Source organism: Hyperolius riggenbachi, chromosome 5 (assembly GCF_040937935.1).
Source record: "Hyperolius riggenbachi isolate aHypRig1 chromosome 5, aHypRig1.pri, whole genome shotgun sequence".
In the NCBI taxonomy this organism is placed as follows: Eukaryota; Metazoa; Chordata; class Amphibia; order Anura; family Hyperoliidae; genus Hyperolius; species Hyperolius riggenbachi.
Window position 1 is genome coordinate 168,155,564 of NC_090650.1, and position 14,445 is coordinate 168,170,008.

The 14,445-nt window shown below is 44.3% G+C and overlaps 1 protein-coding gene across 5 annotated transcripts in view; it reads left to right on the forward strand.

Annotated features, from left to right (window-relative positions):
- ANKRD33B (ankyrin repeat domain 33B) overlaps positions 1-14,445 on the forward strand; it is a 688,858-nt gene that overhangs the window by 606,008 nt on the left and 68,405 nt on the right. Inside the window, exon 5 of one of the 5 annotated variants that reach the window (XM_068236427.1) lies at positions 13,049-13,402. The exons of the other annotated variants lie outside the window; for them this stretch is intronic. Within the exon in view, the coding sequence (XP_068092528.1) occupies positions 13,049-13,263 (215 nt within the window). The 3' untranslated portion in view covers positions 13,264-13,402. Of the gene's footprint in view, positions 1-13,048; positions 13,403-14,445 lie in introns of those variants that run through there. 5 annotated transcript variants of the gene reach the window in all.

The window sequence follows — 14,445 nt, forward strand, 5'->3', positions numbered from 1 at the left end:
CAGGGCCATGTAGGTTTTGAGTTTTTTTTTCTCACTAAATAATAAAAACCATCATTTAAAACTGCATTTTGTGTTCAATTATGTTATCTTTGACTAATAGTTAACGGTTTTTGATGAGCAGAAACATTTAAGTGTGACAAACATGCAAAAGAATAAGAAATCAGGAAGGGGGCAAATAGTTTTTCACACCACTGTATGTGTGACTTCAGAAATAAGAATAGTTCATGAGTAGAGAGAAGAGAGGATGGTAGGAGAGAAGGAGCAATGTAAATGTTATTGCTGGCAGCAGGAGGGATGAGTGATGTAGGTATTTTAAGTAGTGAGGCTGACAGGATAATGGCTGTAAAAAGGATATTAACCATTTTGCAAGTTGGTGTGTGTATAATTAGGGAAAGATAAGAGTTAAAGAGTGCAGAGTAGTTTGTGTAAATTTATTGGGTGTATGTGGATGGTTGCAATGAGGGTATCTCATTTCTAATAGACTAGATAATGTATCAAATGTACAGGTTCAAGAACATTTGGGAAATAGTGATCACAACATGATAACGTTTGATCTGGTGACTGATAGGCCAGGGGGCAGCGGGTCCACTAAAACTATGAATTTTAGAAAAGCAAAGTTCAATCAACTTAGGCAGGTACTAAGTTTGGTGAACTGGGATAATGTACTACAAGGGGAGGACACTGAAGGGAAATGGCAAGCTTTTAAACTTATTCTCAATCAATATTGTAGTATGTATATCCCATATGGAAACAAAATGTCTAGGAATAAAAAAAGACCTCTATGGATGAATAGAAAGGTTAGAGATAAAATGAAGAGGAAAAAGAATGCCTATAAGGTCCTAAAACAGGAGGGGGCCGAGGCTGCACTAAGCAATTATAAGGAGTGCAATAAAAATTGTAAAAAAGAAATTAGGCTGGCAAAGATCGAAGCTGAAAATCAAATCGCTAGGGATATCAAATCTAACCCAAAAAAGTTTTACAAGTACATCAACTCTAAAAAAAGAAAGGTTGACTGTATAGGACTCCTAAAGGATGAGGGTGGGAACTCAATGGTGGATGACCAAAGTAAGGCAGAGTTATTAAATGCTGCTTTCTTTGCTTCTGTCTTCACAAAGGAAACAGCACTGTTGCAAATTACAGAGGCAGAAGAGTCTCAATCTTCCAACTGTAATATTAAATATAGCAAATAAATGAACAGCGCTACTTAAAAACAGATGAATGCTTACCTGCAAAAAAGTGCAGACCCCACTCATGGGATACAAATACACAATGAGCACACATACAACCTGTCTACCACTTGGAGGATGTTAGTTTCCACTAACAAGCTTGCATGCAATTTGTTAGGTACTCGTCCCTCCCACTGTCGAAGAAGTCTTTCCTCCATGGGGGGGACCTAACACTAACTAAATCCTGCCTATGCATATCCATAGCCTGGGCGCGCTACCAGTAAAATTAAGAATTGCGCAGAAAAAGTGGGATCAGCGCATCACCAGGCCGCCTCCGAATGGCCTCAGCTCAGAGATGCGCTGAGCCCCCCCAGAGACTACAAACGCACCTTGAACCGAAACAGAGGCTCTGCATACACACCAAAGAAAAACTAACAAGTGGGAGCAGCTGACCAGAATTAAATCAAACATAGCAAAGAAATGAGCAGCGCTACTTAAGAACAAATGAATGCTTACCTGCAAAAAAGTGCAGACCCCACTCATGGGATACAAATACACAATGAGCACACATACAACCTGTCTACCACTTGGAGGATGTTAGTTTCCACTAACAAGCTTGCATGCAATTTGTTAGGTACTCGTCCCTCCCACTGTCGAAGAAGTCTTTCCTCCATAGGAGGGGACCTAACACTAACTAAATCCTACCTATGCATATGCATAGCCTGGGCGCGCTACCAGTAAAATTAAGAATTGCACAGAAAAAGTGGGATCAGCGCATCACCAGGCCGCCTCCGAATGGCCTCAGCTCAGAGATGCGCTGAGCCCCCCCAGAGACTACAAACGCACCTTGAACCCAAACAGAGGCTCTGCATACACACCAAAGAAAAACTAACAAGTGGGAGCAGCTGACTAGAATTAAATCAAACATAGCAAAGAAATGAACAGCGCTACTTAAAAACAGATGAATGCTTACCTGCAAAAAAGTGCAGACCCCACTCATGGGATACAAATACACAATGAGCACACATACAACCTGTCTACCACTTGGAGGATGTTAGTTTCCACTAACAAGCTTGCATGCAATTTGTTAGGTACTCGTCCCTCCCACTGTCGAAGAAGTCTTTCCTCCATGGGAGGGGACCTAACACTAACTAAATCCTACCTATGTATATGCATAAGCATAGCCTCTTTGCTATGTTTGATTTAATTCTGGTCAGCTGCTCCCACTTGTTAGTTTTTCTTTGGTGTGTATGCAGAGCCTCTGTTTGGGTTCAAGGTGCGTTTGTAGTCTCTGGGGGGGCTCAGCGCATCTCTGAGCTGAGGCCATTCGGAGGCGGCCTGGTGATGCGCTGATCCCACTTTTTCTGCGCAATTCTTAATTTTACTGGTAGCGCGCCCAGGCTATGCATATGCATAGGTAGGATTTAGTTAGTGTTAGGTCCCCTCCCATGGAGGAAAGACTTCTTCGACAGTGGGAGGGACGAGTACCTAACAAATTGCATGCAAGCTTGTTAGTGGAAACTAACATCCTCCAAGTGGTAGACAGGTTGTATGTGTGCTCATTGTGTATTTGTATCCCATGAGTGGGGTCTGCACTTTTTTGCAGGTAAGCATTCATCTGTTTTTAAGTAGCGCTGTTCATTTCTTTGCTATGTTTGATTTAATTCTGGTCAGCTGCTCCCACTTGTTAGTTTTTCTTTGGTGTGTATGCAGAGCCTCTGTTTGGGTTCAAGGTGCGTTTGTAGTCTCTGGGGGGGCTCAGCGCATCTCTGAGCTGAGGCCATTCGGAGGCGGCCTGGTGATGCGCTGATCCCACTTTTTCTGCGCAATTCTTAATTTTACTGGTAGCGTGCCCAGGCTATGCATATGCATAGGTAGGATTTAGTTAGTGTTAGGTCCCCTCCCATGGAGGAAAGACTTCTTCGACAGTGGGAGGGACGAGTACCTAACAAATTGCATGCAAGCTTGTTAGTGGAAACTAACATCCTCCAAGTGGTAGACAGGTTGTATGTGTGCTCATTGTGTATTTGTATCCCATGAGTGGGGTCTGCACTTTTTTGTAGGTAAGCATTCATCTGTTTTTAAGTAGCGCTGTTCATTTCTTTGCTATGTTTGATTTAATTCTGGTCAGCTGCTCCCACTTGTTAGTTTTTCTTTGGTGTGTATGCAGAGCCTCTGTTTGGGTTCAAGGTGCGTTTGTAGTCTCTGGGGGGGCTCAGCGCATCTCTGAGCTGAGGCCATTCGGAGGCGGCCTGGTGATGCGCTGATCCCACTTTTTCTGTGTAATATTAAATACTTAATGCAGGAAGAAGTGAAGGCAAGACTAAATAAATTAAAAATAGACAAGGCACCTGGCCCGGATGGCATGCATCCTCAGGTCCTAAGGGAATTAAGTTCAGTTATAGATAAACCCCTTTATCTCATCTTTTGTGACTCTCTTTCAACTGTCAGAGTCTGAGTGGATTGGCGTACAGCCCACGTTTTCCCATTATTTAAGAAGGGCAAAAAAAAATCAGATCCAGGAAATTATAGACCTGTAAGCTTAACATCAGTTGTATGCAAACTATTTGAGAGGTTACTAAGAGATACTATACATGACTTCATAGTAGAAAATAATCTTATTTCTCAGCATCAACATGGGTCTACTAAAGACAGGTCCTGTTTGACTAACATGTTCAGCTTTTATGAGGTAGTGAATGCTAATGTGGATATTGGGAATGCTGTAGATGTGATATACTTGGACTTTGCAAAGGCCTTCGACACTGTTCCCCACAAAAGTCTGGTGCAAAAGTTGAGGATGCAAGGACTGGGGAAGAGTCTGTGTGCATGGATAGGGAACTGGCTAATGGACAGAAAACAAAGAGTTGTGGTCAATGGATCATACTCAAAATGGGAGACTGTTAGCAGTGGGGTCCCACAGGGCTCTGTACTGGGTCCAGTGCTCTTCAATTTATTTATTAATGACCTAGTAGATGCAGTAGTGAGCAATGTTGCTATTTTTGCAGATGATACAAAATTGTGCAGAATCATCAACTCTCAGGAAGATAGTGTCATATTGCAACAGGATCTGGATAGGATGGCTATGTGGGCACATACATGGCAGATGAAATTCAATGTTGAAAAATGTAAAGTCCTGCATTTTGGTCGTACCAATGGTCTAGCACCATACAAAATAAATGAGATACAGTTGGGGACATCAAACTTGGAGTACTCATCGACATCAAGTTAAATAATCATACTCCATGCCAAGCCGCTGCAGCTAAAGCTAACAAAATTTTGGGATGCATTAAAAGGAAAATAAAAACTCGAGATGCTAGCATAATATTGCCCCTGTTTAACTCTCTAGTAAGACCACATCTGGAATATGCAATTCAGTTCTGGGCACCACATTACAAAAAAGATATTGCAGTTTTAGAGCAGGTGCAGAGACAAGCAACAAAATTGATACGTGAGATGGAAGGGTTCACTTACCAAGAAAGGTTAGATAAACTGGGTTTATTTAGTCTAGAGAAAAGACGCCTTAGAGGGGATCTAATTAATATGTATAAATACATCAGAGGGCAATATAATAGCTTGGCAGATGAGCTTTTTGTCCCTAGGCCTTCTCAAAGGACTAGAGGACATGATCTGCGCATGTAGGAAAAACGTTTTAGCCATTTATTTAGGAAAGGGTTCTTTACAGTAAGAGTGATTAAGATGTGGAATGCATTGCCACAGGAAGTCGTTATGGCAAACTCTATACCTGCATTTAAAGGGGGCTTAGATGCTTTCCTTGCGTTGAAAGACATCCATGGCTACAATTACTAGGTAATGCCAAATGATGTAGATCCAAGGATTTTATCTGATTGCCATCTGGAGTCGGGAAGGAATTTTTTTTCCCTTTTGAGGCTAATTGGACCATGCCCTGTAAGGGTTTTTCGCCTTCCTCTGGATCAACAGGGATATGTGAGGGAGCAGGCAGGTGTTGTACTTTGTTCTCTGGTTGAACTTGATGGACGTATGTCTTTTTTCAACCAAAATAACTATGTAACTGTGTAATTGTCAAACATGAGCTGATGGTGGAAGTCAGGGAAACCAAAGAGAAGAGATCATACCAGTGTTAGATCAAATATTATCACAAAAGCACATGGAAACTATCTTGATTGTTTTGTGAACTTATAATGAACACCATTATTTTAGATGACAAAAGGGTGCAAAATTATTCAAAGTTGTTCATGTGTAATGTGAAATTTTCCCAACAGCTGTTCACAGCTGGTGAGAAATGTACACAGGGGTATGAGTAAATTTCATCACGGCGCAAAGGGCCAGTCCCGGTGTGACGATCTTCTCCCCGCCCCTAATGGGCTCTGTAATAGTATTTAGCATGCGCTGAATCACGCAACGGACAGTACGCTGCCTCTCTACCTCTGTGTTACATGTGAGCTGTCTGCCTATCGCCAACTTGCTTATCCCATTGAAAAAGGATTTCATCCGAAACGCCAACGTCTGGGTAATATTAGAGGGTGACAGCACCTCCGCTTGCTTTGCTATCTTCACTTTAAAGGGATACTGTAGGGGGGTCGGGAGAAAATGAGTTGAACTTACCCGGGGCTTCTAATGGTCCCCCGCAGATATCCTGTGCCCGCGCAGCCACTCAACGATGCTCCGGCCCCGCCTCCGGTTCACTTCTGGAATTTCAGACTTTAACCATTTCAGCCCGCGGGTATTTTTCACCTTATGGACGAGAGGAATTTTCACTTGTCAGCGCTTCTCCCTTTCGTTCCCCAATAACTTTATCACTACTATCACAACAAAATGATCTCTACCTTGTTTTTTCCGTCAAGCAATTAGGCTTTCCTTGGGTGGTAAATTATGCTAAGAATTATTTTAATCTAACTGTACTATAATGGGAATAATAAGAAAAAAATTAAAAAAATGCATTATTTTTCAGTTTTGAGCCATTACAGTTTTAAAATAATTAATGCTACCATAACTAAAATCCACACATTTTATTTGGCCATTTGCCTTCGTTAGTTAAACGTTCAAATTATACCCCTAGTGTAATGTATGGTGACAATATTTTATTTGGAAATAAAGGTGCACTTTTTCAGTTTTACATGCATCACAAATTTTTAGCCCAATATTTATTAATCTAATGTCCTCTTGACATAAATAACCATTTATTTTTATTCCCCACACTCGGTAGGTGTGTTATACTATTTGGCCACAAGATGTCCCTACTGAGCAAAAATCCCATTAGCGTACAAAGTACGCTAATGGGGATACAATGTATCACTACATTGTAACCAGGGAAGTGACGTAGGCTTCCATCGGAAGCCTCCGATCACAGCGGCGGCGGGGAAATTATGAATGGAAACATTGTTTCCATTCATAAATTTAATGATCGGGCGGCGGAAACCGGCGGAAATCGCGGCGGGAGATAGCGCAGCGGCTCCATTTACAGAATAAACACTGTTTTTCAACAAAAACAGTGTTTATTCTCGGCGGACATGCTCGGATTGGCACAGGGGACTTTTGTCCCCTGCAGCCAATCCCCTCTGCTAGCAGCAGCAGCGCGATCGCGGACATCTGCCCGCACGATCGCCTGCAGACCACCCAAACTGCAGGGACGTGACAGTGACGCGTCCCTGCGGCTCTAGCACTTGCCACTGCGGACGTGAAGCTCACGTCCGCGCGGCTGAAAAGGTTAAAGTCTGAAAACCACTGTGCCTGCGTTGCCGTGTCCTCGATCCTGCTGATGTCACCAGGAGCGTATTGCATATGCCCAGTATGGTCTGTGCCTGCGCAGTAAGCTCCTGGTGACATCAGCGGGATCGAGGACACGGCAATGCAGGCGCAGTGGTTTTCAGACTTTAAAGTCTGAAATTCCAGAAGTGAACCGGAGGCGGGGCCAGAGCATCGGTGAGTGGCTGCGTGGGCACAAGAGGTCTGCGGGGAACTATTAGAAGCCCCGGGTAAGTTCAACTCATTTTCCCCCGACCCCCCTACAGTATCCCTTTAAGCAACTGCTTTTATAAGGAGACAATTGCATCTCTATGAACTTTTTACTTGGCCCACACTGAGTGCATTTAAACTCATATGGACTGTTACTGGCTAAAAGGCCTGGATGTAATGTGAACTCTAGTTATTCTAATTGACAGTGTGTTTCCAAGTCTAATTAAAGGGGAACTTCAGCCTAAACAAACATATTGTCATCAAGTTACATTAGTTATGTTAATTAGAATAGATAGGTAATATAATCTCTTACCCACCCTGTTTTAAAAGAACAGGCAAATGTTTGTGATTCATGGGAGCTGCCATCTTTGTCATGGGGGCAGCCATCTTTTTGGATGAAAGGAGGTGACAAGGAGCAGGAGACACAGTTCCAACTGTCCTGTGTCCTGATCACCCCTCCCAGCTGCACACGCTAGGCTTCAAATGTCAAATTCAAAATGTAAGAAAAAAAAATTGCTTCAAAACAGCAGAACGAGAACAACAAAATCAGAAATCCCATCATGCTTTGCACAGCATCAGGGGAAAAAAGCCCGGGCAGTTTTCTTCTGTGCAGCTAAAAACAAGGCTTGTATAAGAGAAACAAAGTTCTGATGCTGTGAAACTGTTAAAGAAACACCAAGCCTTTTCAGTGCTGCTGAGTCGATTTTTAGTACGGAGGTTCACTTTAACTGGATACTTTGTTTATGGTTGATTACTGTATCTTTGTGCTACTTATGTCTACACGATGTATTTCTGATTGGTTTCATCCATTGTCTATTGTCTATGTATATGTATATATTCTGACATACTTTTTTGAATACAAATTTATGTGCATTTGAATCGCATGGTGTGCGTGTCCTTATGTTATTTTAAGGTTTAATTATATATTTGATACTGCACCCAGTCCTGGTCTAAATTAGGAGTTATCTGCTGTGTTTTTTTCATTTTTATAGGAGTGCAATACCTAAAAATCTTGTTTTCTATGTAATGAGTAAATATGCCAATTTGTACCACCAGGCCAGAAAAGATGCTGGTAGCGTGTCTGCGACCTCCGGGTCGGCTGGCTGCGCCAGCGTGGATGACGTCAGCGGCACTCCAGCTGGTGTCCGTGCGCGTGACGCGAAGGTGGCAAATGAGGGTGGACGCACACGCTGTCAGCGTCGCACTCTTTATGCTCTAAGGAAGCATGTCAGCTGATCGGCAGTCAGCTGACACGCATGGCTCCACCTCCGGATTGTGATTGCTGGGCTCGTTGGGGGCGTGGTTATCCTTCCATCCCGGGCTTCTTAAGCTCCTTCTGATCACTCTCGCATTGTCTGCTCTAGCTAACACATCTGTGAGGCTTCAGACCATAGTCAGTTCCGTGTGTGTTTTGATCTGGCAGGACCCCGGGAAATGCACACTAGCCCAGGTTATACTATTATTATTATTGTGATTGTATTATATTGACCCTTGCCTGTTCTCGACTTCTCTTCTGCCTGCCGATTTTGTACATTTGCCAATCTGATCTGTTGCCGACCTCTGCCTGTTTACTTACCTTGATCCTGCCTGCCTATTTTGTACCTTTTGCCAATCTGGTCTGTTGCCAACCTCTGCCTGTTTACTCACTTTGATCTTGCCTGCTGATTTTGTACCTCTGCCGTCTGATCTGTTGCCGACTCGATCTGTCGTATCCCCTCCTGGGAGCATCAGCTGGTTGTCTGTCTGCTAGGGTATCCCTACAATAGCAGATCGTTACAAATAAGCTCTGCTCGTCCTAATCCAAAAACTCAAGCCATCGGATGGTCATCTTAAAGCCAAAAGCTGGGCTGAACACCAGAAACAGAACACAAATGATTAAATCAAGAGTTGTTCAAAAAAACAATTTAGGTCTATTTCATGTGTTTATTATAGTTTATGTTCATTATAGGCTAACAAAACAATTGGGGTGGCTTCCATGTGTTTTGTGATAATATTTGATAAAATTATGCTGTTGAATGACAGAGTGAGGGTATCAATATATGTCATAGAATGACAACTGGTACCATGGTAGACTGATATCACGTAGACTATAGTTTTAAGAACTTACTGAGCTAATTGGGAACTGATATATACTTATAAACAAAGCAAGGAACATGTATTATGGACTTGATTGAAATAGATCTAAATCACTCATAACGATATTTCAGTTATATGAACAATATGATCACAATATGTCCATTCTATTATACATATCCTTTTTCTATTGTATGAATGAAGTTCATGTAAAGGAGGAGTCAACTCCCAGCTGGCAGCTCTAGCGCATATGGAGGAGTTAAATACGGGCACACACATCACTCTGTGTAGCACCTGATGAGTTGCTGGGCAACGAAATGCGTAGGGCGGAGCCACAGTGTGACGTCAGACGCAGGACGCAGGCTGGTGGATCGGCTTAGCAGCTTAGTACCAGCGGTGTTTTTTTAACTTTATACACGGCGGTGACAGATGAGGCAAATACTTTCAAATGTAGGAATAAAGGGCCTCACTCTTATATGGTTATCTTCCTACCTCTCTGGAAGATCCTTCAAAGTCTCCTACTCAGATTAGATCTCGTCTCCTCATGCTTTGTCTGACGGGGTTCCTCAAGGGTCTGTCCTTGGTCCCCTCCTCTTTTCCATCTACATGCACGGTCTTGGTGACTTAAAGACTACCTACAGCTAAAAAAAGTTTGAACAGCAATACATATATGCAATCTATGCACTGTGCACAGTTAGATAAACATAAAAAGTTTACATCTGGTATATTGCAGTGCATAGAATAGACTCACATTTATATCTGCTGTAGCACCGCCATCTTGCTTCTCATGCTGAAGCCAGGGACAGTACACCCTCAGCTTTGTGCCTCCCCTCCAGCATTTGTGCTCCCCTCCAGTCTTCTGCCCTCCCCTTTGTGTAACTATGTGTGGGAAATCCTGTGCAGATAGGAAGGACTGATGACATCGCAGATAACCTCCTGCAGCCGTCTCTAAATCATCTCTCTCCCCGCTGTGCAGCCACCAGCCTCTCTCTGCCTTTTCCCTGTGTAATTAAGCCTGTCGCTCCCCGCTGTGCAGCTGCTTCAGCCTGTGTTCCTGGTCTCTCACTCGTGAGATGATGCAGGAGTTTACCATGCATCATCTCTCGAGATTTTGCAAATTGAGCCATTCGTGGGTCAGGCTCTGTAAGTGGGATTGCCAGTGATGTCAGCAATCCCACAATGCTGTGCGAGCTGGCCAGGCAAAAGAAGAAAAATCGCCAGGGGCAAAATTGACAGGGGGAGTGGCTTATGAATGAATTGATTGATTGCAGTAGCATGTGGTAAGAATTAGATATTATTTTTATCACAAATCTATATATTTTACTGAGTGAGGTTATTTCATGATAAGTTATATTTTAGCTTTTGAGTCTCTTTAATAAACTTATTTGGGTTTCAATAAAGCCTGTATGCAGATGATACACAGGGGCAAATCCAGGATTTCCAAAGGGGGGATTCCTGAAAGCGACGTGTAAGCGTGGCCAAAACATGGTGTGGGTGGAGCCAAATACTAGCAGTTTCTAGGCTAAATTGCACCCAGGGTGAGGGCGTAAAATGCGCCCCCAACGTGGAGACAGGTATAGGTGCCCGCAGTATAGGTAGCCAGCTATAGGCCCCCCCCCCCAGTATAGGTAGCCCATATAGTTGCCCCCAGTATAGGTTAGATAGTTATATGCCCCCAGTATAGATTAGATAGGTATATGTCCGCAGTATAGATTAGATAGGTATATGCCCCCCAATATAGATTAGATAGGTATATGCCCCCCAGTATAGATTAGATATGTATATGCCCCCCAGTATAGATTAGATGGTTATATGCCCAATATAAATTAGATAGGTATATGCTCCCCAGTATAGATTAGACAAGTATATGTCCCCAATATAGATTAGATAAGTATATGCCCAGTATAGATTAGATAGGTATATGTCTCCCAGTATAGATTAGGTATATGCCTCCACTATAGATTAGATAGGTATATGCCCCCAGTATAGATTAGATAGGTATATGCCCCATTATAGATTAGATAGGTATATGCCCCCCAGTATAGATTAGATAGGTATATGCCCCCCAGTATAGATTAGATAGGTATATGCCCCCCCAGTATAGATTAGATAGGTATATGCCCCCCCAGTATAGATTAGATAGGTATATGCCCCCCCAGTATAGATTAGATAGGGATATTCCCCCCAGTATAGATTAGATAGGTATATGCCCCTCAGTATAGATTAGATAGGTATATGTCCCCCAGTATAGATTAGATAGGTATATGCCCCCCAGTATAGATTAGATAGGTATATGCCCCCCAGTATAGATTAGATAGGTATATGCCCCCCAGTATAGATTAGATAGGTAGGCGGGGGGAGCGGCGAGAGAGGAGTTTCCACTTACCTGTCTTCATCCTGCACGCAGCTTCTATCTTTATCCTCTACTGGCGCGCGTCACATCGGTAAGAGCTCCCCCTGTGATGACATGCGGTTACGTCATCACTGGGGGCGCTGTTACCATAACGACAGACGCCGGCCGGGACAGGATGTAGATAGAAGCTGGCAGGATCGAGGAAGGTAAGTGGAAAGTCTTCTCCCCGCAGCTCTGGTGCCCGTACGCCCGCTGCCCACCGCCAGCAGCAAGCGAGGCCCCCCGCAGCGTGAAGCCTCGGGTGCACCTGCTCATGCTGGCAGTCAGACCCTCGGACCCTCCGCCGCACACACACATACGGCAGCCCCACTTCCGGTCTCGGTGCAGGGAGGGTGTTCCAGACACCCGGAACACCCCCTTCCGTGCGCCAGTGATACACAACTGTAACTCTCGGCCCCAGACCGTAACTCCCTCCTCAAACATGTTCCAGACTGCTTGTCTGCTATATCCTCCTTCATGTCCTCTCACTTCTTAAAACTTAATATGAGTAAAAAGAACTAATCATTTTTCCGCCGTCTCTGTCCACCTCTCTGCCTGAAGTTACAATAAATGTTAATAACACTCCCATAACTTCAGTTCCCAAAGCACAGTGCTTGGGGGTAATATTTGACTCATCTCTCTCTTTTATGTCTCATGTTCACTCCATAACCAGCTCCTGCCATCTCCAAATTAAAAAACATATCTCGCATCTGACCTTTTTTCACTCAAGACACAACTAAAATGTTAATACATGCTCTTATAATATCTCGTCTGAACTACTACAACATACTACTTTGTGGACTGGCCCCGTTCCAGTCGGTACTGAACTCAGCTGCTCGTCTCATTCATCTTCCTTTTCGATTTTCGTCTGCTACCCCTCTCTGGCAAGCTCTTCACTGGCTGCCAATTAACCATAGGATCCAGTTCAGACTCCTAATCCTAACCTCCAAAGCTCTCCACAGTCTCTCTCCCCGGTACATACCCTCGCTAATTTCCAGATACAAACCCAATCACAATCTCAGATCTGCACATGATCTTCTGTTGTCCTCCTCTGGAATAACCACCTCACATTCACTTTTACAAGATTTTGACGTGCTTCACCCCTCCTCTGGAATGCCCTCCCACAACACATCCGTCACTCGCCAACCTTTGTTACCTTTAAACGCTATCTACAAACTAATTTGTTCCGACAAGTATATGCGCTACCTTAGTCCTTTTCCCTTTGTCCTAATTCCCTTTGTCCTAAGACCAAATTGCACTCCTACTAGGTATCCTAAAACACACTGCCTCTATATATTTGGTGTATACTACCCCTCCTCTTGTTTACCCCCCCATTCCCTATAGATTGTAAGCTCGCAAGGGCAGGGCTCTCTCCCCCTTTTGTGTCTTGGAAATCATTATACATTTTATTTATCATGTTACTTTTATCACTGTCATTACCAATTCTATATTTTATATTCTGTATTTTGTATCATTTTTGTAGCATCCTGCGGTGGGAAACTGCTCTTCCAGAAGCCCTCTTCATCATCCTGGGGGATTTCAACAGAGCCAACCTTCGCCAGGGACTGCCCTGGTAAAAGCAGCACATCACCTGCCCCACCAGGAACCACTACACCCTGGACCACTGCTACACAGTGCAAAAGAATGCTTACAAGGCCACTCAGGGAGCTGCCCTGGGGAACTCGGATCACTGCCTAATTCATCTGATCCCTACCTACCGAAGGCTCCTGGAATCCACTAAGCCTGTCATCAGGACTGTCAAAAAGTGGACAGATGATGCAAAGCTGGAGCTGCAGGCATGCTTAGATTGCACGGACTGGTCGGCCCTGGAGGCACCCACCTTGGCTGAATGGACAGAAAACGTCACCTCCTATATAAGCTTCTGTGAGGAGTCGTGCATCCCTACTAAGACCTTCAAGGTCTTCCCCAACAACAAGCCCTGGTTCACCAGCAAGCTGCGTCGGCTTCGGAAACTCAAGGAGGAGGTGCACAAGTCCGGCACCCCAGCTGAGTTCAGGGAGGCCAGGAAAACCCTGAACCGGGAACTAAAAGCTGCAAAGAGGGCCTACTCCGAGAAGCTGAAGCTCAGTCTCCAGTCAAACAACTCCCGGGAGGTCTGGAAAGGTCTCAGGGCAGTTACCAACTTCAAACCCGCTCACCATCAGGCGATCCCTAGTATCCAACTAGCTGAGGAACTCAACGAGTTTTATTGCAGGTTTGAGCACCTCTCCACACAGAAGGTCATTCCATCCTCTCTACCCTCCCCATGGGGGCAGGATGCTTCGGCGTCAATCAAAGAACAGGAGGAGGATGTACTGTGTCAACTCCACAAACTAAACCACAGGAAAGCTGCAGGCCCGGATGGCGTGTCATCAATGTGTCTGAAAACCTGTGCAGTACAGCTAGCTCCCATCCTTACCTCCATTTATAACAGATCCCTAGCGGAAGGCAGGGTCCCCCTTTGCTTCAAAAGGTCCACAATTATCCCAGTCCCCAAGAAACCAGGGAACACCGATCACAACAACTTCAGACCTGTAGCCCTCACTCCCATCATCATGAAGGTCCTTGAACGACTAGTCCTTGCTGTCCTGAAGAGCTCCACCGATGCCCTCCTCGATCCTCATCAGTTTGCGTATAGGGCGAACAGGTCAGTTGAGGATGCAATCAATGTCAGCCTGGCGTATATCACTGAGCACCTGGACAGACCTGGCTCCTATGCCAGAATCCTGTTCTTGGACTTTAGCTCGGCCTTCAACACCATTTGCCCGGACATCCTGCTCAACAATCTTGCACAACTTGGAGTCGACCCATCCCTTAGCAGATGGGTCGGGGACTTTCTCACGAACAGAACACAGCAAGTCAAGCTCGGTAATTGCTCCT